At 42.9% G+C, this 27,406-nt stretch overlaps 1 gene segment (V, D, J or C); it reads left to right on the top strand.

The window, feature by feature from the left end:
• The first annotated feature begins 15,881 nt into the window (after nucleotides 1–15,881).
• Nucleotides 15,882–25,478, top strand: LOC106611417 (T-cell receptor beta-2 chain C region-like). The segment is given in 5 exon segments: nucleotides 15,882–16,068; nucleotides 21,381–21,731; nucleotides 21,886–21,912; nucleotides 22,688–22,794; nucleotides 23,978–25,478. Coding segments are annotated over 5 exon segments (588 nt in total).
• The last annotated feature ends 1,928 nt before the right edge of the window (nucleotides 25,479–27,406 follow it).

The following is a 27,406-nucleotide window of genomic DNA, read 5'->3' as shown; positions in this document are numbered from 1 at the left end:
GAGCCCCTGGCTATCTGTAAATGATGTCTGAGTGTTGGAGTGTGCCCCTGGCTATCTGTAAATTATGTCTGAGTGATGGAGTGAGCCCCTGGCTATCTGTAAATGATGTCTGAGTGTTGGAGCCCCTGGCTATCTGTAAATGATGACTGAGGGTTGGAGTGTGCCCCTGGCTATCTGTAAATTCTGTCTGAGTATTGGAGTGTGCCCCTGGCTATTTGTAAATGATGTCTGAGTGATGGAGTGAGCCCCTGGCTATCTGTAAATGATGTCTGAATGTTGGAGCACCTGGCTATCTGTAAATGATGTCTGAGTGTTGGAGCCCCTGGTTATCTGTCAATTCTGTCTGAGTGTTGGAGACCCTGGCTATCTGTAAATGATGTCTGAGTGTTGGAGTGTGCCCCTGGCTATTTGTAAATGATGTCTGAGTGATGGAGTGAGCCCCTGGCTATCTGTAAATGATGTCTGAGTGTTGGAGCCCCTGGGTATCTGTAAATAATGTCTGAGTGTTGGAGTGTGCCCCTGGCTATCTGTAAATGATGTCTGAGTGTTGGAGTGTGCCCCTGGCTATCTGTAAATGATGTCTTAGTGTTGGAGCCCCTGGCTATCTGTAAATTCTGTCTCAGTGTTGGAGCCCCTGGCTATCTGTAAATTATGTCTGAGTGTTGGAGCCCCTGGCTGTCTGTAAATGAGGTCTGAGTGTTGGAGTGTGCCCCTGGCTAACTGTAAATGATGTCTGAGTGTTGGAGCCCTTGGCTATCTGTAAATTCTGTCTGAGTGTTGGAGCACATGGCTATCTGTAAATGATGTCTGAGTGTTGGAGCCCCTGGCTATCTGTAAATTCTGTCTGAGTGTTGGAGACCCTGGCTATCTGTAAATGATATCTGAGTGTTGGAGCCCCTGGCTATCTGTAAATGAGGTCTGAGTGTTGGAGTGTGCCCTTGGCTATCTGTAAATGATGTCTGAGCAATGGAGTGATCCCCTGGCTATCTGTAAATGATGTATGAGTGTTGGAGCCCCTGGCTATCTGTAAATTCTGTCTGAGTGTTGCAGTGTGCCCCTGGCTATCTGTAAATGATGTCTGAGTTTTGGAGATTGCCCCTGGCTATCTGTAAATGATGTCTGAGTGTTGGAGCCCCTGGCTATCTGTAAATGATGTCTGAGTGTTGGAGTGATCCCCTGGCTATCTGTAAATGATGTCTGAGTGATGGAGTGAGCCCCTGGCTATCTGTAAATGATGTCTGAGTGTTGGAGCCCCTGGCTATCTGTAAATGATATCTGAGTGTTGGAGTGAGCCCCTGGCTATCTGAAAATGATGTCTGAGTGTTGGAGCCCCTGGCTATCTGTAAATTCTGTCTGAGTGTTGGAGTGTGCCCCTGGCTATCTGTAAATGATGTCTGAGTGTTGGGGTGTACCCCTGGCTATCTGTAAATGATGTCTGAGTGTTGGAGCCCCTGGCTATCTGTAAATGATGTCTGAGTGTTGGAGTGTGCCCCTGGCTATCTGTAAATGATGTCTGAGTGTTGGAGCCCCTGGCTAACTGTAAATTATGTCTGAGTGTTGGAGCCCCTGGCTATCTGTAAATGATGTCTGAGTGTTGGAGTGTGCCCCTGGCTATCTGTAAATTCTGTCTGAGTGATGGAATGAGCCCCTGGCTATCTGTAAATGATGTCTGAGTGTTGGAGCCCCTGGCTATCTGTAAATGATGTCTGAGTGTTGGAGCCCCTGGCTATCTGTAAATGATGTCTGAGTGATGGAGTAGGCCCCTGGCTATCTGTAAATGATGTCTGAGTGTTGGAGCCCCTGGCTATCTGTAAATTATGTTTGAGTGTTGGAGCCCCTGGCTGTCTGTAAATGAGGTCTGAGTGTTGGAGTGTGCCCCTGGCTAACTGTAAATTATGTCTGAGTGTTGGAGCCCTTGGCTATCTGTAAATTCTGTCTGAGTGTTGGAGCCCCTGGCTATCTGTAAATGATGTCTGAGTGTTGGAGCCCCTGGCTATCTGTAAATTCTGTCTGAGTGTTGGAGACCCTGGCTATCTGTAAATGATATCTGAGTGTTGGAGCCCCTGGCTATCTGTAAATGAGGTCTGAGTGTTGGAGTGTGCCCTTGGCTATCTGTAAATGATGTCTGAGCAATGGAGTGATCCCCTGGCTATCTGAAAATGATGTATGAGTGTTGGAGCCCCTGGCTATCTGTAAATTCTGTCTGAGTGTTGGAGTGTGCCCCTGGCTATCTGTAAATGATGTCTGAGTTTTGGAGATTGCCCCTGGCTATCTGTAAATGATGTCTGAGTGTTGGAGCCCCTGGCTATCTGTAAATGATGTCTGAGTGTTGGAGTGATCCCCTGGCTATCTGTAAATGATGTCTGAGTGATGGAGTGAGCACCTGGCTATCTGTAAATGATGTCTGAGTGTTGGAGCCCCTGGCTATCTGTAAATTCTGTCTGAGTGTTGGAGTGAGCCCCTGGCTATCTGTAAATGATGTCTGAGTGTTGGAGCACCTGGCTATCTGTAAATTCTGTCTCAGTGTTGGAGCCCCTGGCTATCTGTAAATGATGTCTGAGTGTTGGAGTGTGCACCCTGGCAATTTGTAAATGATGTCTGAGTGATGGAGTGAGCCCCTGGCTATCTGTAAATGATGTCTGAGTGTTGGAGCACCTGGCTATCTGTAAATTCTGTCTCAGTGTTGGAGCCCCTGGCTATCGGTAAATGATGTCTGAGTGTTGTAGAGTGCCCCTGGCTATCTGTAAATCCTGTCTGAATTTTGGAGTGTGCCCCTGGCTAACTGTAAATGATGTCTGAGTGTTGGAGCCCCTGGCTATCTGTAAATGATGTCTGAGTGTTGGAGCCCCTGGCTATCTGTAAATGATGTCTGAGTGTTGGAGCCCCTGGCTATCTGTAAATTCTGTCTGAGTGTTGGAGCCCCTGGCAATCGGTAAATGAGGTCTGAGTGTTGGAGTGTGCCCCTGGCTATATGTAAATGATGTCTGAGTGTTGGAGTGAGCCCCTGGCTATCTGTAAATGATGTCTGAGTGTTGGAGTGTGCCCCTGGCTATCTGTAAATTATGTCTGAGTGATGGAGTGAGCCCCTGGCTATCTGTAAATGATGTCTGAGTGTTGGAGCCCCTGGCTATCTGTAAATGATGACTGAGGGTTGGAGTGTGCCCCTGGCTATCTGTAAATTCTGTCTGAGTATTGGAGTGTGCCCCTGGCTATTTGTAAATGATGTCTGAGTGATGGAGTGAGCCCCTGGCTATCTGTAAATGATGTCTGAATGTTGGAGCACCTGGCTATCTGTAAATGATGTCTGAGTGTTGGAGCCCCTGGTTATCTGTAAATTCTGTCTGAGTGTTGGAGACCCTGGCTATCTGTAAATGATGTCTGAGTGTTGGAGTGTGCCCCTGGCTATTTGTAAATGATGTCTGAGTGATGGAGTGAGCCCCTGGCTATCTGTAAATGATGTCTGAGTGTTGGAGCCCCTGGGTATCTGTAAATAATGTCTGAGTGTTGGAGTGTGCCCCTGGCTATCTGTAAATTATGTCTGAGTGATGGAGTGAGCCCCTGGCTATCTGTAAATGATGTCTGAGTGTTGGAGCCCCTGGCTATCTGTAAATGATGACTGAGGGTTGGAGTGTGCCCCTGGCTATCTGTAAATTCTGTCTGAGTATTGGAGTGTGCCCCTGGCTATTTGTAAATGATGTCTGAGTGATGGAGTGAGCCCCTGGCTATCTGTAAATGATGTCTGAATGTTGGAGCACCTGGCTATCTGTAAATGATGTCTGAGTGTTGGAGCCCCTGGTTATCTGTCAATTCTGTCTGAGTGTTGGAGACCCTGGCTATCTGTAAATGATGTCTGAGTGTTGGAGTGTGCCCCTGGCTATTTGTAAATGATGTCTGAGTGATGGAGTGAGCCCCTGGCTATCTGTAAATGATGTCTGAGTGTTGGAGCCCCTGGGTATCTGTAAATAATGTCTGAGTGTTGGAGTGTGCCCCTGGCTATCTGTAAATGATGTCTGAGTGTTGGAGTGTGCCCCTGGCTATCTGTAAATGATGTCTTAGTGTTGGAGCCCCTGGCTATCTGTAAATTCTGTCTCAGTGTTGGAGCCCCTGGCTATCTGTAAATTATGTCTGAGTGTTGGAGCCCCTGGCTGTCTGTAAATGAGGTCTGAGTGTTGGAGTGTGCCCCTGGCTAACTGTAAATGATGTCTGAGTGTTGGAGCCCTTGGCTATCTGTAAATTCTGTCTGAGTGTTGGAGCACATGGCTATCTGTAAATGATGTCTGAGTGTTGGAGCCCCTGGCTATCTGTAAATTCTGTCTGAGTGTTGGAGACCCTGGCTATCTGTAAATGATATCTGAGTGTTGGAGCCCCTGGCTATCTGTAAATGAGGTCTGAGTGTTGGAGTGTGCCCTTGGCTATCTGTAAATGATGTCTGAGCAATGGAGTGATCCCCTGGCTATCTGTAAATGATGTATGAGTGTTGGAGCCCCTGGCTATCTGTAAATTCTGTCTGAGTGTTGCAGTGTGCCCCTGGCTATCTGTAAATGATGTCTGAGTTTTGGAGATTGCCCCTGGCTATCTGTAAATGATGTCTGAGTGTTGGAGCCCCTGGCTATCTGTAAATGATGTCTGAGTGTTGGAGTGATCCCCTGGCTATCTGTAAATGATGTCTGAGTGATGGAGTGAGCCCCTGGCTATCTGTAAATGATGTCTGAGTGTTGGAGCCCCTGGCTATCTGTAAATGATATCTGAGTGTTGGAGTGAGCCCCTGGCTATCTGAAAATGATGTCTGAGTGTTGGAGCCCCTGGCTATCTGTAAATTCTGTCTGAGTGTTGGAGTGTGCCCCTGGCTATCTGTAAATGATGTCTGAGTGTTGGGGTGTACCCCTGGCTATCTGTAAATGATGTCTGAGTGTTGGAGCCCCTGGCTATCTGTAAATGATGTCTGAGTGTTGGAGTGTGCCCCTGGCTATCTGTAAATGATGTCTGAGTGTTGGAGCCCCTGGCTAACTGTAAATTATGTCTGAGTGTTGGAGCCCCTGGCTATCTGTAAATGATGTCTGAGTGTTGGAGTGTGCCCCTGGCTATCTGTAAATTCTGTCTGAGTGATGGAATGAGCCCCTGGCTATCTGTAAATGATGTCTGAGTGTTGGAGCCCCTGGCTATCTGTAAATGATGTCTGAGTGTTGGAGCCCCTGGCTATCTGTAAATGATGTCTGAGTGATGGAGTAGGCCCTGGCTATCTGTAAATGATGTCTGAGTGTTGGAGCCCCTGGCTATCTGTAAATTATGTTTGAGTGTTGGAGCCCCTGGCTGTCTGTAAATGAGGTCTGAGTGTTGGAGTGTGCCCCTGGCTAACTGTAAATTATGTCTGAGTGTTGGAGCCCTTGGCTATCTGTAAATTCTGTCTGAGTGTTGGAGCCCCTGGCTATCTGTAAATGATGTCTGAGTGTTGGAGCCCCTGGCTATCTGTAAATTCTGTCTGAGTGTTGGAGACCCTGGCTATCTGTAAATGATATCTGAGTGTTGGAGCCCCTGGCTATCTGTAAATGAGGTCTGAGTGTTGGAGTGTGCCCTTGGCTATCTGTAAATGATGTCTGAGCAATGGAGTGATCCCCTGGCTATCTGAAAATGATGTATGAGTGTTGGAGCCCCTGGCTATCTGTAAATTCTGTCTGAGTGTTGGAGTGTGCCCCTGGCTATCTGTAAATGATGTCTGAGTTTTGGAGATTGCCCCTGGCTATCTGTAAATGATGTCTGAGTGTTGGAGCCCCTGGCTATCTGTAAATGATGTCTGAGTGTTGGAGTGATCCCCTGGCTATCTGTAAATGATGTCTGAGTGATGGAGTGAGCACCTGGCTATCTGTAAATGATGTCTGAGTGTTGGAGCCCCTGGCTATCTGTAAATTCTGTCTGAGTGTTGGAGTGAGCCCCTGGCTATCTGTAAATGATGTCTGAGTGTTGGAGCACCTGGCTATCTGTAAATTCTGTCTCAGTGTTGGAGCCCCTGGCTATCTGTAAATGATGTCTGAGTGTTGGAGTGTGCCCCTGGCTATCTGTAAATGATGTCTGAGTGATGGAGTGAGCCCCTGGCTATCTGTAAATGATGTCTGAGTGTTGGAGCACCTGGCTATCTGTAAATTCTGTCTCAGTGTTGGAGCCCCTGGCTATCGGTAAATGATGTCTGAGTGTTGTAGAGTGCCCCTGGCTATCTGTAAATCCTGTCTGAATTTTGGAGTGTGCCCCTGGCTAACTGTAAATGATGTCTGAGTGTTGGAGCCCCTGGCTATCTGTAAATGATGTCTGAGTGTTGGAGCCCCTGGCTATCTGTAAATGATGTCTGAGTGTTGGAGCCCCTGGCTATCTGTAAATTCTGTCTGAGTGTTGGAGCCCCTGGCAATCGGTAAATGAGGTCTGAGTGTTGGAGTGTGCCCCTGGCTATCTGTAAATGATGTCTGAGTGTTGGAGTGAGCCCCTGGCTATCTGTAAATGATGTCTGAGTGTTGGAGTGTGCCCCTGGCTATCTGTAAATTATGTCTGAGTGATGGAGTGAGCCCCTGGCTATCTGTAAATGATGTCTGAGTGTTGGAGCCCCTGGCTATCTGTAAATGATGACTGAGTGTTGGAGTGTGCCCCTGGCTATCTGTAAATTCTGTCTGAGTATTGGAGTGTGCCCCTGGCTATCTGTAAATGATGTCTGAGTGATGGAGTGAGCCCCTGGCTATCTGTAAATGATGTCTGAGTGTTGGAGCACCTGGCTATCTGTAAATGATGTCTGAGTGTTGGAGCCCCTGGCTATCTGTAAATTCTGTCTGAGTGTTGGAGACCCTGGCTATCTGTAAATGATGTCTGAGTGTTGGAGTGTGCCCCTGGCTATTTGTAAATGATGTCTGAGTGATGGAGTGAGCCCCTGGCTATCTGTAAATGATGTCTGAGTGTTGGAGCCCCTGGCTATCTGTAAATAATGTCTGAGTGTTGGAGTGTGCCCCTGGCTATCTGTAAATGATGTCTGAGTGTTGGAGTGTGCCCCTGGCTATCTGTAAATGATGTCTTAGTGTTGGAGCCCCTGGCTATCTGTAAATTCTGTCTCAGTGTTGGAGCCCCTGGCTATCTGTAAATTATGTCTGAGTGTTGGAGCCCCTGGCTGTCTGTAAATGAGGTCTGAGTGTTGGAGTGTGCCCCTGGCTAACTGTAAATGATGTCTGAGTGTTGGAGCCCTTGGCTATCTGTAAATTCTGTCTGAGTGTTGGAGCCCCTGGCTATCTGTAAATGATGTCTGAGTGTTGGAGCCCCTGGCTATCTGTAAATTCTGTCTGAGTGTTGGAGACCCTGGCTATCTGTAAATGATATCTGAGTGTTGGAGCCCCTGGCTATCTGTAAATGAGGTCTGAGTGTTGGAGTGTGCCCTTGGCTATCTGTAAATGATGTCTGAGCAATGGAGTGATCCCCTGGCTATCTGTAAATGATGTCTGAGTGTTGGAGCCCCTGGCTATCTGTAAATTCTGTCTGAGTGTTGCAGTGTGCCCCTGGCTATCTGTAAATGATGTCTGAGTTTTGGAGATTGCCCCTGGCTATCTGTAAATGATGTCTGAGTGTTGGAGCCCCTGGCTATCTGTAAATGATGTCTGAGTGTTGGAGTGATCCCCTGGCTATCTGTAAATGATGTCTGAGTGATGGAGTGAGCCCCTGGCTATCTGTAAATGATGTCTGAGTGTTGGAGCCCCTGGCTATCTGTAAATGATATCTGAGTGTTGGAGTGAGCCCCTGGCTATCTGAAAATGATGTCTGAGTGTTGGAGCCCCTGGCTATCTGTAAATTCTGTCTGAGTGTTGGAGTGTGCCCCTGGCTATCTGTAAATGATGTCTGAGTGTTGGGGTGTGCCCCTGGCTATCTGTAAATGATGTCTGAGTGTTGGAGCCCCTGGCTATCTGTAAATGCTGTCTGAGTGTTGGAGTGTGCCCCTGGCTATCTGTAAATGATGTCTGAGTGTTGGAGCCCCTGGCTAACTGTAAATTATGTCTGAGTGTTGGAGCCCCTGGCTATCTGTAAATGATGTCTGAGTGTTGGAGTGTGCCCCTGGCTATCTGTAAATTCTGTCTGAGTGTTGGAGTGAGCCCCTGGCTATCTGTAAATGATGTCTGAGTGTTGGAGCCCCTGGCTATCTGTAAATGATGTCTGAGTGTTGGAGCCCCTGGCTATCTGTAAATGATGTCTGAGTGTTGGAGTAGGCCCCTGGCTATCTGTAAATGATGTCTGAGTGTTGGAGCCCCTGGCTATCTGTAAATTCTGTCTGAGTGTTGGAGTGTGCCCCTGGCTATCTGTAAATGATGTCTGAGTGATGGAGTGAGCCCCTGGCTATCTGTAAAAGATGTCTGAGTGTTGGAGCACCTGGCTATCTGTAAATGATGTCTGAGTGTTTGAGGGAGCCCCTGGCTATCTGTAAATGATGTCTGAATTTTGGAGAGTGCCCCTGGCTATCTGTAAATACTGTCTGAATTTTGGAGTGTGCCCTTGGCTAACTGTAAATGATGTATGAGTGTTGGAGCCCCTGGCTATCTGTAAATTCTGTCTGAGTGTTGGAGCCCCTGGCTATCTGTAAATGATGTCTGAGTGTTGGAGTGTGCCCCTGGCTATCTGTAAATGATGTCTGAGTGATGGAGTGAGCCCCTGGCTATCTGTAAATGATGTCTGAGTGTTGGAGCCCCTGGCTATCTGTAAATGATATCTGAGTGTTGGAGTGAGCCCCTGGCTATCTGAAAATGATGTCTGAGTGTTGGAGCCCCTGGCTATCTGTAAATTCTGTCTGAGTGTTGGAGTGTGCCCCTGGCTATCTGTAAATGATGTCTGAGTGTTGGAGTGTGCCCCTGGCTATCTGTAAATGATGTCTGAGTGTTGGAGCCCCTGGCTATCTGTAAATTCTGTCTGAGTGTTGGAGCCCCTGGCTATCTGTAAATGATATCTGAGTGTTGGAGCCCCTGGCTATCTGTACGTGATGTCTGAGTGTTGGAGTGTGCCCCTGGCTATCTGTAAATTCTGTCTGAGTGTTGGAGTGTGCCCCTGGCTATCTGTAAATGATGTCTGAGTGTTGGAGCCCCTGGCTATCTGTAAATGATGTCTGAGTGTTGGAGTGAGCCCCTGGCTATCTGTAAATGATTTCTGAGTGTTGGAGTGAGCCCCTGGCTATCTGTAAATGATGTCTGAGTGTTGGAGCCCCTGGCTATCTGTAAATTATGTCTGAGTGTTGGAGTGAGCCCCTGGCTATCTGTAAATGATTTCTGAGTAATGGAGTGAGCCCCTGGCTATCTGTAAATGATGTCTGAGTGTTGGAGCCTCTGGCTATCTGTAAATGTTGTTGGAGTGTACCCCTGGCTATCTGTAAATGATGTCTGAGTGTTGGAGCCCCTGGCTATCTGTAAATAATGCCTGAGTGTTGGAGCCCCTGGCTATCTGTAAATTCTGTCTGAGTGTTGGAGTGAGCCCCTGGCTATCTGTAAATGATGTCTGAGTGTTGGAGTGTGTCCCTGGCTATCTGTAAATGATGTCTGAGTGTTGGAGTGTGCCCCTGGCTATCTGTAATTTCTGTTGGAGTGTTTGAGTGTGCCCCTGGCTAACTAGATAAAATACAAAATCAAATGGCGCCATCTGGTTTGCTTAATATAAGGAATATGAAATGACAAATGATGTAAATGATGTCTGAGTGTTGGAGTGTGCCCCTGGCTATCTGTAAATGAGGTCTGAGTGTTGGAGCCCCTGGCTATCTGTAAATGATGTCTGAGTCTTGGAGTGTGCCCCTGGCTATCTGTAAATGATGTCTGAGTGTTGGAGCCCCTGGCTAACTGTAAATGATGTCTGAGTGTTGGAGCCCCTGGCTATCTGTAAATGATGTCTGAGTGTTGGAGTGTGCCCCTGGCTATCTGTAAATGATGTCTGAGTGATGGAGTGTTCCCCTGGCTATCTGTAAATGATGTCTGAGTGATGGAGTGATCCCCTGGCTATCTGTAAATGATGTCTGAGTGATGGAGTGTGCCCCTGGCTATCTGTAAATTCTGTCTGAGTGTTGGAGTGTGCCCCTGGCTATCTGTAAATGATGTCTGAGTGTTGGAGCCCCTGGCTATCTGTAAATGATGTCTGAGTGTTGGAGTGAGCCCCTGGCTATCTGTAAATGATTTCTGAGTGTTGGAGTGAGCCCCTGGCTATCTGTAAATGATGTCTGAGTGTTGGAGCCCCTGGCTATCTGTAAATTATGTCTGAGTGTTGGAGTGAGCCCCTGGCTATCTGTAAATGATTTCTGAGTGATGGAGTGAGCCCCTGGCTATCTGTAAATGATGTCTGAGTGTTGGAGCCTCTGGCTATCTGTAAATGTTGTTGGAGTGTACCCCTGGCTATCTGTAAATGATGTCTGAGTGTTGGAGCCCCTGGCTATCTGTAAATAATGCCTGAGTGTTGGAGCCCCTGGCTATCTGTAAATTCTGTCTGAGTGTTGGAGTGAGCCCCTGGCTATCTGTAAATGATGTCTGAGTGTTGGAGTGTGTCCCTGGCTATCTGTAAATGATGTCTGAGTGTTGGAGTGTGCCCCTGGCTATCTGTAATTTCTGTTGGAGTGTTTGAGTGTGCCCCTGGCTAACTAGATAAAATACAAAATCAAATGGCGCCATCTGGTTTGCTTAATATAAGGAATATGAAATGACAAATGATGTAAATGATGTCTGAGTGTTGGAGTGTGCCCCTGGCTATCTGTAAATGAGGTCTGAGTGTTGGAGCCCCTGGCTATCTGTAAATGATGTCTGAGTCTTGGAGTGTGCCCCTGGCTATCTGTAAATGATGTCTGAGTGTTGGAGCCCCTGGCTAACTGTAAATGATGTCTGAGTGTTGGAGCCCCTGGCTATCTGTAAATGATGTCTGAGTGTTGGAGTGTGCCCCTGGCTATCTGTAAATGATGTCTGAGTGTTGGAGCCCCTGGCTAACTTTAAATGATGTCTGAGTGTTGGAGTGTGCCCCTGGCTATCTGTAAATGATGTCTGAGTGTTGGAGTGTGCCCCTGGCTATCTGTAAATTCTATCTGAGTGTTGGAGCCCCTGGCTATCTGTAAATGATGTCTGAGTGTTGGAGCCCCTGGCTATCTGTAAATTCTGTCTGAGTGTTGGAGTGTGCCCCTGGCTAACTGCAAATTATGTCTGAGTGTTGGAGCCCCTGGCTATCTGTAAATTCTGTCTGAGTGTTGGAGCCCCTGGCTATCTGTAAATGATGTCTGAGTGTTGGAGCCCCTGGCTATCTGTAAATTCTGTCTGAGTGTTGGAGCCCCTGGCTATCTGTAAATGATGTCTGAGTGTTGGAGTGTGCCCCTGGCTATCTGTAAAAGATGTCTGAGTGATGGAGTGAGCCCCTGGCTATCTGTAAATGATGTCTGAGTGTTGGAGCCCCTGGCTATCTGTAAATGATGTCTGAGTGTTGGAGTGTGCCCCTGGCTATCTGTAAATTCTGTCTGAGTGTTGGAGTGTGCCCCTGGCTATTTGTAAATTATGTCTGAGTGATGGAGTGAGCCCCTGGCTATCTGTTAATGATGTCTGAGTGTTGGAGCCCCTGGCTATCTGTAAATTATGTCTGATTGTTGGAGCCCCTGGCTATCTGTAAATGATGTCAGCGTGTTGGAGTGTGCCCCTGGCTATCTGTAAATGATGTCTGAGTGTTGGAGTGTGCCCCAGGCTATCTGTAAATGATGTCTGAGTGTTGGAGCCCCTGGCTATCTGTAAATGATGTCTGAGTGTTGGAGCCCCTGGCTATCTGTAAATGATGTCTGAGTGTTGGAGCCCCTGGCTATCTGTAAATGATGTCTGAGTGTTGGAGTGTGCCCCTGGCTATCTGTAAATGATGTCTGAGTGTTGGAGTGTGCCCCTGGCTATCTGTAAATGATGTCTGAGTGATGGAGTGTTCCCCTGGCTATCTGTAAATGATGTCTGAGTGATGGAGTGATCCCCTGGCTATCTGTAAATGATGTCTGAGTGATGGAGTGTGCCCCTGGCTATCTGTAAATGATGTCTGAGTGATGGAGTGTGCCCCTGGCTATCTGTAAATGATGTCTGAGTGTTGGAGTGTGTCCCTGGCTATCTGTAAATGATGTCTGAGTGTTGGAGTGTGCCCCTGGCTATCTGTAAATTCTGTTGGAGTGTTGGAGTGTGCCCCTGGCTAACTAGATAAAATACAAAATCAAATGGCGCCATCTGGTTTGCTTAATATAAGGAATATGAAATGATAAATGATGTAAATGATGTCTGAGTGTTGGAGTGTGCCCCTGGCTATCTGTAAATGATGTCTGAGTGTTGGAGCCCCTGGCTATCTGTAAATGATGTCTGAGTGTTGGAGTGTGCCCCTGGCTATCTGTAAATGATGTCTGAGTGTTGGAGCCCCTGGCTAACTGTAAATGATGTCTGAGTGTTGGAGTGTGCCCCTGGCTATCTGTAAATGATGTCTGAATGTTGGAGCCCCTGGCTATCTGTAAATGATGTCTGAGTGTTGGAGTGTGCCCCTGGCTATCTGTAAATGATGTCTGAGTGATGGAGTGTGCCCCTGGCTATCTGTAAATTCTGTCTGAGTGATGGAGTGTGCCCCTGGCTATCTGTAAATGATGTCTGAGTGTTGGAGTGTGTCCCTGGCTATCTGTAAATGATGTCTGAGTGTTGGAGTGTGCCCCTGGCTATCTGTAAATTCTGTTGGAGTGTTGGAGTGTGCCCCTGGCTAACTAGATAAAATACAAAATCAAATGGCGCCATCTGGTTTGCTTAATATAAGGAATATGAAATGATAAATGATGTAAATGATGTCTGAGTGGTGGAGTGTGCCCCTGGCTATCTGTAAATGATGTCTGAGTGTTGGAGCCCCTGGCTATCTGTAAATGATGTCTGAGTGTTGGAGTGTGCCCCTGGCTATCTGTAAATGATGTCTGAGTGTTGGAGCCCCTGGCTAACTGTAAATGATGTCTGAGTGTTGGAGTGTGCCCCTGGCTATCTGTAAATGATGTCTGAGTGTTGGAGCCCCTGGCTATCTGTAAATGATGTCTGAGTGATGGAGTGTGCCCCTGGCTATCTGTAAATGATGTCTGAGTGTTGGAGTGTGCCCCTGGCTATCTGTAAATGATGTCTGAGTGATGGAGTGTGCCCCTGGCTATCTGTAAATTCTGTCTGAGTGATGGAGTGTGCCCCTGGCTATCTGTAAATGATGTCTGAGTGTTGGAGTGTGTCCCTGGCTATCTGTAAATGATGTCTGAGTGATGGAGTGTGCCCCTGGCTATCTGTAAATTCTGTCTGAGTGATGGAGTGTGCCCCTGGCTATCTGTAAATGATGTCTGAGTGTTGGAGTGTGTCCCTGGCTATCTGTAAATGATGTCTGAGTGTTGGAGTGTGCCCCTGGCTATCTGTAAATTCTGTTGGAGTGTTGGAGTGTGCCCCTGGCTAACTAGATAAAATACAAAATCAAATGGCGCCATCTGGTTTGCTTAATATAAGGCATATGAAATGATTTATACTTTTACTTTTGATACTTAAGTATATTTTAAACCAAGTACTTTTAGGCTTATACTCAATTAGTATTTTACTGGGTGACTTTCATTGTTACTTGAATCATTTTCTATTAAGCTATCTTTACTTTTACTCAAGTATGACAATTGGGTACTTTTTCCACCTCTGCTAGTATATAAGCCTCCGCTTGATATCAAATGAAGCTCTTCGATTAAAAGGGAGACATTTCTCAGAGATGATCCTACAGTGACCTCTGGAGGGTCACTGTGGGATTACACAAATTCACATCAGAAGTCAAAACTATCCTATTCAATTCAATTCCATTGGCTTGAGATATAAAACAAAAGAAACACATTTAAGATTATCCCTAAATACATATATACCTTTTATACAAACCATTCCACAATATAATGATACCGTCACTAAAGCAGATACCTCCTACCAGTTAAATAAAAGTTGAATAAAAAATAAATAAATATATGATCTAATGCAATTAGAATCAAGTTAGAAGGTACTGCAAGTTTAAGACTGGATCTTGTCAGCCCTGCTCTATGATAGGCTGTTACTGTCACATGATGCAGCATGGCAGGGGGAGAGGAGAGGGAGAGGGGACAGGGCTGTGACTTAGACAGCTGTCATTTACATTTTTAGATTTATAAAAAACATTTACCTGTCCTTCCCTCCTCTCCTCCTCCTCTCCTCCTCCTCCTCTCCTCCCCCTCCTCTCCTCCTCCTCTCCTCCCCTCCTCTCCTCCTCCTCCCCCTCCTCTTCCTCCTCTCCTCCTCCTCCTCTTCCTCCTCCTCCTCTCCTCTTCCTCCTCTTCCTCCTCCTCCTCTCCTCTTCCTCCTCCTCCTCTCCTCCTCCTCCTCTTCCTCCTCCTCCTCCTCTCCTCCTCCTCCTCTTCCTCCTCCTCCTCCTCTCCTCCCCCTCCTCTCCTCTCCTCCTCTTCCTCCTCTCCTCCCCCTCCTCTCCTCCCTGTTGCTTTTCTTAGTACTGCTGACGGAAATAGAAGCTGTCAGTTTGGACCAGGATCCCACTCCAGTAACAACAGTAAAATGTCATAATATTAATTATAAACATCACATTTGGATATTGTCTTTTTACATTGTCTTTTTTATTGATGTTATTCATTACATCAATCAATAGAAGAAAAAAAGTAAATATCCAAATGTAAATGTTTATTATTAAAATCATGAATTTGCTGTTCTATTTATAGGGTCAGAACAGGCTCCAACTGCAGTAGCCCTCCGTGAAGACGCACCTGCTGCTACAGACAGATACTGAGAGACTGAGATGGTGAGAGAGATACAGAGAGAGAACAGGGGAGGGAAACTAAACAACAGAAAGAACAGAACGAGTGTTTTTGTGTGATGCTTTCACACTGTGGGGACAGGGGGCCACGGTGATATATTTACATAGAGACGCCGTACAAAAACCTCCTACCATTCACTTCCATACAGGAGAGGGCTGGGGCCTATTCACACACTACTACAGACTGTTGAGGAGTCTGGAGAGATGCTTCGATAATACTGAAGGATAAAACAAGAATTCAACCAATCTTCAGGATTATAAAATCTACTTTATTTGGAGCATTTTCCTAGACAAATCAACATACTTATGAAGTCAGATTTAGTTACCTAAGGGAGTTTGTTTGATTCCTGTTTGACCATAAAATCTCCTCAAATGCATTGCTGAACTCAGTAGTTCTTTTTAGAGTATCTCTGAGTATCTCTGAGTATCCCCGAGTATCGCTGAGTATCCCTGAGTATCCCCGGGTATCTCTGAGTATCCCCGAGTATCTCTGAGTATCCCTGCATATCCCTGCGTATCTCTGTTCATATTCCCTTGAGGCTGAATGACAAAGAGATCTGAGGTATTTTTAGAAGAGGAGGCGAACGGTGTGACACTGGAAGTGAGGCCTACTTTGGGAATGGAACCAAACTCACTGTTTTAGGTAAGTTCACTTCAGATGAATGACATTGATAAAGATCTGTAACCCTGAAGATGTTTGATTGCCATTTAATAGTATAATAAAGTGTCCGTTATACAGCTGAACTAAACGGTTGATGTGAAAACACTGTGACTCAAACTCAACCAGCCTTCTTTGGCAATGGAACGAAACTCACTGTTTTAGGTAAATCCTTTCTCATCTATTTACTTACTGTACTGGTTCATCTAATGGTTTATTTGAACCATTGACTAGTATTAAAAAGCGGGGTATTATTTTTGATGCCAAATGCGTAGACAAGTTCAGTAGCTAGTGGTTGGTTACATTACTGCTCAGTATGTCGGCACTGTGACAACTATGATCCTGCATTCTTTGGAGCAGGGACCAAACTGAGTGTTCTGGGTAAGAGAATATTCACCATGATGGAACTAATGGGACTCTGTGTGTGGTCTAGGGGTTTTGGTGATGAGTTAGTTAGTTGATTATGGATTCAGTACATTAGATTAGTTCATACTAGTGTTACCTCCAGTCAATGCTTTTTGATGTTAAGCCTGTACACTGTGCCAACTATGAGGCACATTTTGGATCAGGCACCAAATTAACAGTTCTCGGTAAGTAATCTGTACACTGTGTTTGGCGTATGGACAGTGAATGTGAGTGAGACAACATACTCGTGAGAAGAGATTTGATATCGTAGTATTACAGTATGGTTTGAGTCATCTGTGTCGGTCTTGTAAACTGGTTAAAACATGGTGTTGATTGGTAGGACGTCTTGAACAATACAGTTATCAAAGGCCATGTACGATCGGGATTTAAAGTTGACGAGAAAAGGACTTGCTAGACTAGAGCAGTATTCCACTGTACTGTGTTAATGGTGCCAGCCAGGCTCAGCATGCCCATATAGCTATATTATAGCAGTGTTCCACTGTACTGTGTTAATGGTGCCAGCCAGGCTCAGCGTGCCCATATAGCTATATTATAGCAGTATTCCACTGTACTGTGTTAATGGTGCCAGCCAGGCTCAGCGTGCCCATATAGCTATATTATAGCAGTGTTCCACTGTACTGTGCTGGTGGTGCCAGCCAGGCTTACTTCGGTGGAGGAACCAGGTTAACTGTTCTAGGTGAGAAATGACACTGAAAAAGTGCAGTAATCTGTTGGTTATAAAACATGTAAGCTATGTGGTTATAATGTATGTGGTTGTAAAGTTTTTTAGAGAATTGTACTGTAACAGAACGACTGGGTAGTATCTTTAAAGTCCTCCTGACGTGGTTACATACAGGCTGAGTAAATCCACTGTGCTGGTGGTGCCAGCCAGGCTTACTTCGGTGGAGGAACCAGGTTAACTGTTCTAGGTGAGACATTACACCAACATAATATAACGTTTGCACCTGATTGTGATTTTGTTTTTAAACTACATGTAATTTGTACACCTTTCCATCTTATGGTTACAATCTGTAGGTTACAGTGTGTGGTTGATGTTCATGGATTGGAATGTGACCTAAAGATTGGTCGAGAGGTGGAACGCACTTGAATTTCATTAGTTTATAACCAAATCATTTATGGTGACTATTTTACTATGTCAGATTTAACCCCCCCCCCAGCTGAATGTCTCGGAGATCCTGTGAAGAGTTTTGAAATAACTTTAATAGAGTAACAAAGATTGAGTCAAAACAAAGTCAGAGAGACGGTAAAGATACAGCCTTGTGTCTCTGTGCTCGTACTCGGAGGCATATTTTGGAGCCGGCACCAAACTCACCGTTTTAGGTAAGAAAATGAACAATGAACTGTTGTGGAATCTATCTGACAAATGTACACGAGGGAATAACAAAGACCAACAAATTAACATTTGGCAATATAGAAAATATCTAATTTGACTATACGTCTAAATCGTGTTAAAGTAAGAGAGTATATTTAAATGGATCACAGTAAAGGCATTAGTTATGTGCTCCAGTTATCATGGTATAAAGCTGTCTGTCTCCCTGCCCAGACACAGTCTACCTTCATTATAATACTTATCAGCTATAGGAGAAGAGGTTCCTTAGCAGTAGAACCAGACACAGTCTACCTTCATTATAATACTTATCAGCTATAGGAGAAGAGGTTCCTTAGCAGTAGAACCAGACACAGTCTACCTTCATTATAATACGTATCAGCTATAGGAGAAGAGGTTCCTTAGCAGTAGAACCAGACACAGTCTACCTTCATTATAATACTTATCAGCTATAGGAGAAGAGGTTCCTTAGCAGTGGAACCAGACACAGTCTACCTTCATTATAATACTTATCAGCTATAGGAGAAGAGGTTCCTTAGCAGTGGAACCAGACACAGTCTACCTTCATTATAATACGTATCAGCTATAGGAGAAGAGGTTCCTTAGCAGTGGAACCAGACACAGTCTACCTTCATTATAATACTTATCAGCTATAGGAGAAGAGGTTCCTTAGCAGTAGAACCAGACACAGTCTACCTTCATTATAATACTTATCAGCTATAGGAGAAGAGGTTCCTTAGCAGTAGAACCAGACACAGTCTACCTTCATTATAATACTTATCAGCTAGAGGAGAAGAGGTTCCTTAGCAGTAGAACCAGACACAGTCTACCTTCATTATAATACATATCAGCTATAGGAGAAGAGGTTCCTTAGCAGTAGAACCAGACACAGTCTACCTTCATTATAATACTTATCAGCTAGAGGAGAAGAGGTTCCTTAGCAGTAGAACCAGACACAGTCTACCTTCATTATAATACTTATCAGCTATAGGAGAAGAGGTTCCTTAGCAGTGGAACCAGACACAGTCTACCTTCATTATAATACATATCAGCTATAGGAGAAGAGGTTCCTTAGCAGTAGAACCAGACACAGTCTACCTTCATTATAATACTTATCAGCTATAGGAGAAGAGGTTCCTTAGCAGTGGAACCAGACACAGTCTACCTTCATTATAATACTTATCAGCTATAGGAGAAGAGGTTCCTTAGCAGTAGAACCAGACACAGTCTACCTTCATTATAATACTTATCAGCTATAGGAGAAGAGGTTCCTTAGCAGTGGAACCAGACATAGTCTTAGGTACTTTGGTCAAAACAATGATCATTTCATCTCTACATAATATGGAAATGATTTTGTGATGTCATTACATTTCATAAAATCCAACAACCAAAGACAGCAGGTTGGGGTGTAAAGACATCCAACAACCAAAGACAGCAGGTTGGGGGTGTAAAGACTACATCTAAACTCTGCTCGTACTGAGTAGTGAGGAGGGGTTATCTCTGAAGCTGTGTATCAGTGTGAACAACAACCCGGCATTCTTCGGCAGTGGCACCAAACTCACAGTTCTAGGTGAGAAAACTGATTCTGTCATTTGTTATCTATGCCGTCATGGGTTTATCTGTTACTGAAAGAGACGTTGTATTATTTTTTTTAATCTGTTGTGTGAAACAGAGATGGAGAGAAAATCTCTTTATGGTTTATAAAACAATGTTCCGATTCCTCAGGCGTTGGTTTGTATGAGTCTATATTGTGGTGTTGTATCAGTTTGAATGGAAGTGCATAATAGTTCAGAAGAGGCAAAGTAACAGATCTGTGTCAGGTGTAATCCAGTGTCTGTAATGTAGATGTATGGTATGTCTCTGTGGTACACGGATAAGGCAGAGTTTGGTCCAGGTACCAGACTCACTGTTCTAGGTAAGGGATTCAGCTTTTCAACTTTCTTAAAAAAATATTGCAAATACATCATCATGAAATTATTTCTAAATTAAGGGGTTTGTTTATTCAGGTTTGTTTATTATTATATTCAGGGGGGGAAACATTTAAGCTGTACAAAGAGCTAATGATAAAGTGAATTAGCCCTGTGCTCTGTCGACATAGACATGCTTAGAAATACAGCATTACTTCCTTTGTTACAAGCCAAACTACTGCAAATACACTAATGGGTAGCTAGAATCCTCTTGGTTTTCTGTCTGTGAGTATGTGGTGTGCTCTGGTGGTTATGCTGCCTACTTTGGAGAAGGAACTAAGCTAACAGTTCTGGGTAAGAATACTGTAATACTGTTAGAATACTGTAAGAATACTGTAGTAATACGGTAAGAATACTGTAGTAATACTGTTATAGTAGTGTAAGAATACTGTTATAATACTGTAAGAATACTGTAGTAATACTGTTATAATACTGCAAGAATACTGTAGTAATACTGTTAGAATGCTGTAACAATACTGTAAGAATACTGTAGTCATACTGTTATAATACTGTAAGAATACTGTTATAATACTGTAAGAATACTGTAGTAATACTGTAAGAATACTGTAGCAATACTGTTATAATACTGTAAGAATAATGTTATAATACTGTAAGAATACTGTTATAATACTGTAAGAATACTGTAGTAATACTGTAAGAATACTGTAGCAATACTGTTATAATACTGTAAGAATAATGTTATAATACTGTAAGAATACTGTAGTAATACTGTTAGAAAGCTGTAGGAATACTGTAAGAATAATACTGTAAGAATAATACTGTGGGAAAACTAAGAATACTGCAATAATAACGCTGTAGTAATAATAATAATGTGATAATAATGTAATACTAATACTTTAATAATGCTGTAGTAATAATAATACTGTAAGAATGCTGTAAGAATAATACTGTAATACTACTGTAATAATAATACTGTAATACTACTGTAATAATAATACTGTGATAATACTTCAATAATAATACTGTAGTAATAATAGTAATGTGATAATAATGTAATACTAATACTTTAATGATGCTGTAGTAATAATAATGTGATAATACTGCAGTAATAATAATACTTCAATAATGCTGTAGTAATAATAATACTGTAAGAATGCTGCAAGAATAAGACTGTAATACTACTGTAATAATATCATAATAAAACTGTAATACTACTATAATAATAATACTATAATAATACTGTGATACTACTGTAATATTACTGTGGTAATACTGTAATAATATTACTGTAATACTACTGTAATAATAATACTATAATAATATTACAATACTGCTGTAATAATAGTACTCTAATAATGCTGTAAAAATAATAATAATGTAGTAATACTGTAATAATAATACTATAATAATACTGTCATAATACTGTCATAATAATACTGTAATACTACTGTACTAATAATACAGTGATAATAATTTCATAATAGTACTGTAATACTACTGTAATAATACTACTAATACTACTGTCATAATAATACTGTAATAATAATACTAATACTACTGTAATAATACTGTAATAATAATGCTGTAATACTACTGTAATAATAATACTAATACTACTGTAATAATACTACTGTAATAATACTGTAATAATAATGCTGTAATACTACTGTAATAATAATACCTATACTACTGTAATAATACTACTGTAATAATACTGTAATAATAATGCTGTAATACTACTGTAATAATAATACTATAATAATACCGTGATAATACTGTAATAATACTACTATAATAGTACTACTGTAATAATAATAATACTATAATAATACTGTGATAATACTGTAATAATACTACTGTAATAATACTACTGTAATAATAATACTATAATAATACTGTAATAATACTACTGTAATACTATTATAATAACCTCTATGTTCTAGTCAGTCTTGACTGATTACATTATATAGGGGTGGTACAGTTCAGTAACAAAGTGGTTCATTCCAAGCTGCTGTCGTTTCTATGTGTTTGACTTGGCAGACATTTTGTGATTAACACATTTTCTGATGAACTGTCTCATTGATTCATTTTGTGATTAACTGTCTCATTGATTCATTTTGTGATTAACTGTGTCTTAAAGCACTCAGGTTCAGGTATGATGTCAACAACAAACAAAGCCATTGATTGAGTGTTAAAATATTCCACTGTTTTCTCCCTGCAGATCCAAACATCAAAGTCACTGAACCCACAGTGGAAGTCCTAGCACCCTCGGCAAAGGAGTGTAAAGATAGAAACAAGAAGAAGAAGAAGACCCTGGTGTGTGTAGCCACCCGCTTCTACCCCGACCATGTCACGGTCTTCTGGCAAGTCAACAATGTCAACAGAACTGAAGGCGCCGGGACCGACAACAAGGCCTTGTGGGATAAAGATAGTTTATACAGTATCACCAGCAGACTGAGAGTCCCAGCCAAAGACTGGCACAACCCAGACAACAAATTCACCTGCATTGTCAGCTTTTACAATGGGAATGGAGATATAAATGTGAATGACACCATTAGTGGAGATCTCCAAGGTAATAAAATAATGAACAGTGTCTGTGTTTATGAGAAGAAAGAGATTTGACTGAACTAGTACACTAGTTTTGAGGCTCTAATGCATTCCCCTATGTCTAAGTGGTACTGTGATGTATAATCTCATCTAAAACTCTCCTTCTTTGTTTCTTTCAGGTCAAAGTGGGGGAGAGATAACGACAGGTAAATGTGCCCATTATATACTACAGATATATTTCTTCATACCTAAATACATGGCATACTGTACTGTTGACCTGCATACTGTACTGATGACCTGCATACTGTACTGATGACCTGCATACTGGACTGATGACCTGCATACTGTACTGATGACCTACATACTGTACTGATGACCTGCATACTGTACTGATGACCTGCATACTGTACTGATGACCTGCATACTGTACTGATAACCTGCAGTGTATATCAGGGTTTTCCTGGTCCTGGGTTAGGGTTAGGGTTAGGGTTAGGGTTGGGGTTAGGGTTAGGGACCCAAAGAGGTGCATATTTCTGTTTTTGCCCTGGAAATACCCACCTGATTCCACTAATTACCTAATCATCAAGCCTGATTAGTGGAAGCAGGTGTGTCAGTTCCAGGGAAAAAACGATGAGCTTCCCTTTGGATCCCCAGGACCAAGAAACACTGGCCTAGATCATTGGTTATATCCCCAGGACCAAGAAACACTGGCCTCGATCATTGGTTATATCCCCAGGACCAAGAAACACTGGCCTCGATCATTGGTTGGATCCCCAGGACCAAGAAACACTGGCCTCGATCATTGGTTATATCCCCAGGACCAAGAAACACTGGCCTAGATCATTGGTTGGATCCCCAGGACCCAGAAACACTGGCCTAGATCATTGGTTGTGCTGTGTTTTTTTCAATGGACGATCTGCTAACAATATCATCTGATACCACCTTAATCAAGGTCATTTGAATGTATTATTGTCCTTGCAGATTACTATGTGAAGAGCACCCAGACTGCCAAGCTGGCCTACAGCATCTTCATCGCTAAGAGTACCTTCTACGGCCTGGTCGTCATGGTTATGATTTGGAAGTTCCAGGTGAGTTCACGACAACTATCGATAAAGGTTCATCACACAGCCACATCTCTCCTCTTCTATCTATGCCTTGTGCTAGAGGAGTCCCTGATCAGTTTTGTACTGTCTTGCCAACTCCTACGGTCAGGGTGACAGTGACCGCACAAACAGATCCAAACTGGGCACACCATATCATTTCAACGTGGATAAGTTGGGAAATATTTGGTTTAGACGTTGATCAATGAGATTACAATTTATATTCACCCAATCAAAACAGACAGCCCAAAGTTAGTTGAATTTCCAATGTGTTATCACCATGATTTCAACCATCTAAAAGCACAACCAAGTTTAAATGGAAAAAAACTGTCTGATTTTTGGTTTAGTTGTCAACCAAACGTCTGTCATTGCTCTTTCAACCATTTTAAAGCACAACAAAGTTCAAATGGGGATACAGTGTGTAATCACTGTGTTTCGTCTAATAGCAGAACCAAATGACCTGGATTGCAGTTGAGAGTTACATTATAGTACATGGTACAAGTGATCAATGTTAAAACCTTGGATGGAAGACAGATTAACTCTCCAGTAGGAGGTGCTGCCCAGCCTAATGTTTTTCTTTCTGATACTGGCCATAACCTTGAATATCTGATATTGTTTTAAAACTATCAAAATTCTACATATTTTGTTTATGTTGAAATTAGTTTACCATAATGACACAATCCTGTGATTTAAATTTCACCCCCCATCCCCAAACAATGTATGTTCCACGTAGATTCCACATCACAATACGTTGACAAATTGCATTGAAACAACGTTGATTCAATCAGTTTGCACCCAGTGGGATATCACAGGACAGGCAGGAGTGAAACGCAGGACAACACAAACAGATCTGGGATCAGGCTATCTATGGGCTAATAAAGGTTCTAACCTGGCACCATCATATAAATAAAACCTTGATTCTATTTCTGTGGGCACCGTACTGTCTTTATCCTGTATCTCTGTATCTCTGTGTTTCCCATACAGACACCGTACTGTCTTTATCCTGTATCTCTGTATCTCTGTGTTTCCCATACAGACACCATACTGTCTTTATCCTGTATCTCTGTGTTTCCCATACAGACACTTTATCCTGTATCTCTGTGTCTGTGTTTCACATGCAGACACCATACTGTCTTTATCCTGTATCTCTGTGTCTGTGTTTCACATGCAGGGCTCCTCAGAGAAACAGATTTAACGGAATACAAGTGGCCCAAGGAGGATGTCCTGCACGGGTGTTGATTCTTCCATGTGATCAAGGACGGACCGACAAAAGGGCAATTCTGGCAAATGCCAGATGGACTGATTCATCTTTAGCCCAGTGGGCTTATCTAAATTGGCTTTTTTTTTTGCAAAATAATAATAATTTGACTAGTAAAGAGGGCTTTAAGGAAAAACATGGGCAGTCCTCCCCGCACAGCCAGAATAGGACTGGCCACCCCTCATAGCCTGGTTCCTCTCTAGGTTTCTTCCTAGGTTTTGGCCTTTCTAGGGAGTTTTTCCTAGCCACCGTGCTTCTACACCTGCATTGGTTGCTGTTTGGGGTTTTAGGCTGGGTTTCTGTACAGCACTTTGAGATATCAGCTGATGTAAGAAGGGCAATATAAATACATTTGATTTGATTTGTGTGTTAGAAATGCCTGGGCCGGTTTCTGATCCCAGTTTGCCCCTGCATGTAATTGTATTGTCCATTGTGCTTATTGTGTCCATTATCTCTTTATTACCCTGTCTATGTGAAGATGTGCATTTTAAGAATCTCCTATGAACATGAACTTGCAATTTAAATGTATATTTGAATAAATTCAGCCAAAACAATCTTTCCATTAACTTACAAAACCAATGTCTGTTTGTTTTTCCAGTAATTACAGTATAGTATGTATGAATACATTCTGCTTTCCAATTTCTAAATGTTAATTTGTGAATAATAAACTGTATATAATTAGGGACAGATCGAAATGTACCTTTCCACAGTTAAAAATATTTTCACGACCCTCCCCCTCATATAATTAACTCAATATATTGTTTACAACCACAAATAACTATAACTGTTGCGGCCCTGTTTTTATAAACGTGGATATCGACTTCGCCACTTCAGCATGCTTTTCTGCCACAGTTGATGCCACACAGGGCTTTGGGCCAGAAGGTTGAGGGTTCACCGACCACCACAGACGAGCTCACTCTCCCTGCCTGTTTCATCACAATACGCAGGGCTTTGGGCCAGAAGGTTGAGGGGTCACCGACCACCACAGACGAGCTCACTCTCCCTGCCTGTTTCATCACATTACGATCAGAGATGGAGGCAGAGCATGATCAGCTAGGGGGAAATCAGATTTTCAACATTTTGATGCCATATTTATATCAAATATATGCAACACATTTTCCACCAACAGGTTTAACAACCAATAAAGAACTTCTGGCACTTCGATATCATGGTTTGTGTTTTGAACAAACAGGAAATACATCCCTCCCTACCTTGTAGACTTACCCAGTATCGGAGGCTTGGCTTGACAATCTCCTAGTGTCATTAAACTTTCTGGTGTTTTGTAACAATGTCTCTTTTCATTCATCAATTGGCCACTGCACAGTTTGGATTGATTGATTTGAATTGTATGTAAATAAAATACACTTATACACATTATTTGTGACTGGGATTGCACAATAAAGTCTGGGACTTATTTCCATTGTGGTCTCTATTTTTTGTACATAAATACATATACAATTACATAAATAGAGACAAAAAAATGCTCGACCTCCAGATGAGTATGAGGGAAGTACAATTCTGACCAGCTTGTTTGGCTGGTAGCTTATTCTGTAGATGTTTGGGGCTGCTGGGTAACCATGATGTGCAGCATAATCAGACACTAGACTAGATGTTTGGGGCTGCTGGTGATCCATGATGTGCAGCATAATCAGACACTAGACTAGATGTTTGGGGCTGCTGGTGAACCATGATGTGCAGCATAATTAGTGACACTAGACTAGATGTTTGGGGCTGCTGGTGATCCATGATGTGCAGCATAATCAGACACTAGACTAGATGTTTGGGGCTGCTGGGTAACCATGATGTGCAGCATAATCAGTGACACTAGACTAGATGTTTGGGGCTGCTGGTGAACCATGATGTGCAGCGTAATCAGTGACACTAGACTAGATGTTTGGGGCTGCTGGTGAACCATGATGTGCAGCGTAATCAGTGACACTAGACTAGATGTTTGGGGCTGCTGATGAACCATGATGTGCAGCATAATCAGTGACACTAGACTAGATGTTTGGGGCTGCTGGTGAACCCTGATGTGTTTGAGGTTTTATGGTGTCTGTAGCTTCTAGGTGTCCATCCAATTGGTTGACAGATTTTTATGAGAATATTCAAAAATCTTCATAAAAACAATATACCATTTCAGAGTTTCCATCAGTAAAATTTGGTGCCGGACAACATGACAGGGAAGATCGTAATTTACCGGACATTTGAGAAGCTGGATATCCATTCAGATCCAACCTGGCGCAGACAGCACTATCAATAAACGAGGGATATTGGACAAATGAGCCACATTTACATGTCCTTAAAAACAGCCTATAACAAATGACAGAAATACTATTCATTGTGTTACTATGTGTAGTATATAATAAACTTTATAGCCTGTATTTTGAGGGGAAATACTTTCCTAAAACAATCATTGTCTCCCTCACGGTTCAGCTGTCAGAGATGTGACCATTAAATGTATCAGGGCATTGAATACAAAGGCTTAAATGTCTACTGTTATGATATTACCATTTTAATATATAGTCTACCGTTCAACAGTTTGGGGTCACTTAGAAATGTCCTTGTTTTTGAAAGAAAAGCAAAAATTTTAATGTCCATTAAAATTACATCAAATTTATCAGAAATACAGTGTAGACATTGTTAATGTTGTATATGACTATTGTAGCTGGAAACGGCTGATTTTTTATGGAATATCTACAGAGGCCCATTATCAGCAACCATCACTCCTGTGTTCCAATGGCACGTTGTGTAGTACCCGCAAAACACCAGTCTCAACGTCAACATTTGAAGAGGCGACTCCGGGATGCTGGCCATCTAGGCAGAGTTGCAAAGAAAAAGCCATATCTCAGACTGTCCAATAAAAAGAAAAGATTAAGATGGGCAAAAGAACATAGACACTGAACAGAGGAACTCTGCCTAGAAGGCCAGCATCCCGGAGTCGCCTCTTCACTGTTGACATTGAGACTGGTGTTTTGTGGGTACAATTTAATGAAGCTGCCAGTTAAAACCTCTTACATCTAGACGTTCCGCTAGCGGAACACCTGCTCCAATATCCAATGATAGGCGTGGCGCGAATTACAAATTCCTCAAAAATCCCAAAACTTCCATTTTTCAAACATATGACTATTTTACACCATTTTAACCTGTTATGGCTAGGGGGCAGTATTTTCACGGCCGGATAAAAAACGTACCCGATTTAATCTGATTATTACTCCTGCACAGAAACTAGAATATGCATATAATTATTAGCTTTGGATAGAAAACACTCCAAAGTTTCTAAAACTGTTTGAATGGTGTCTGTGAGTATAACAGAACTCATTTGGCAGGCCAAAACCTGAGAAG

Source organism: Salmo salar, chromosome ssa09 (genome assembly GCF_905237065.1).
Source record: "Salmo salar chromosome ssa09, Ssal_v3.1, whole genome shotgun sequence".
Classification (NCBI taxonomy): domain Eukaryota; kingdom Metazoa; phylum Chordata; class Actinopteri; order Salmoniformes; family Salmonidae; genus Salmo; species Salmo salar.
This window is presented reverse-complemented; position numbering and strand designations above follow the sequence as displayed.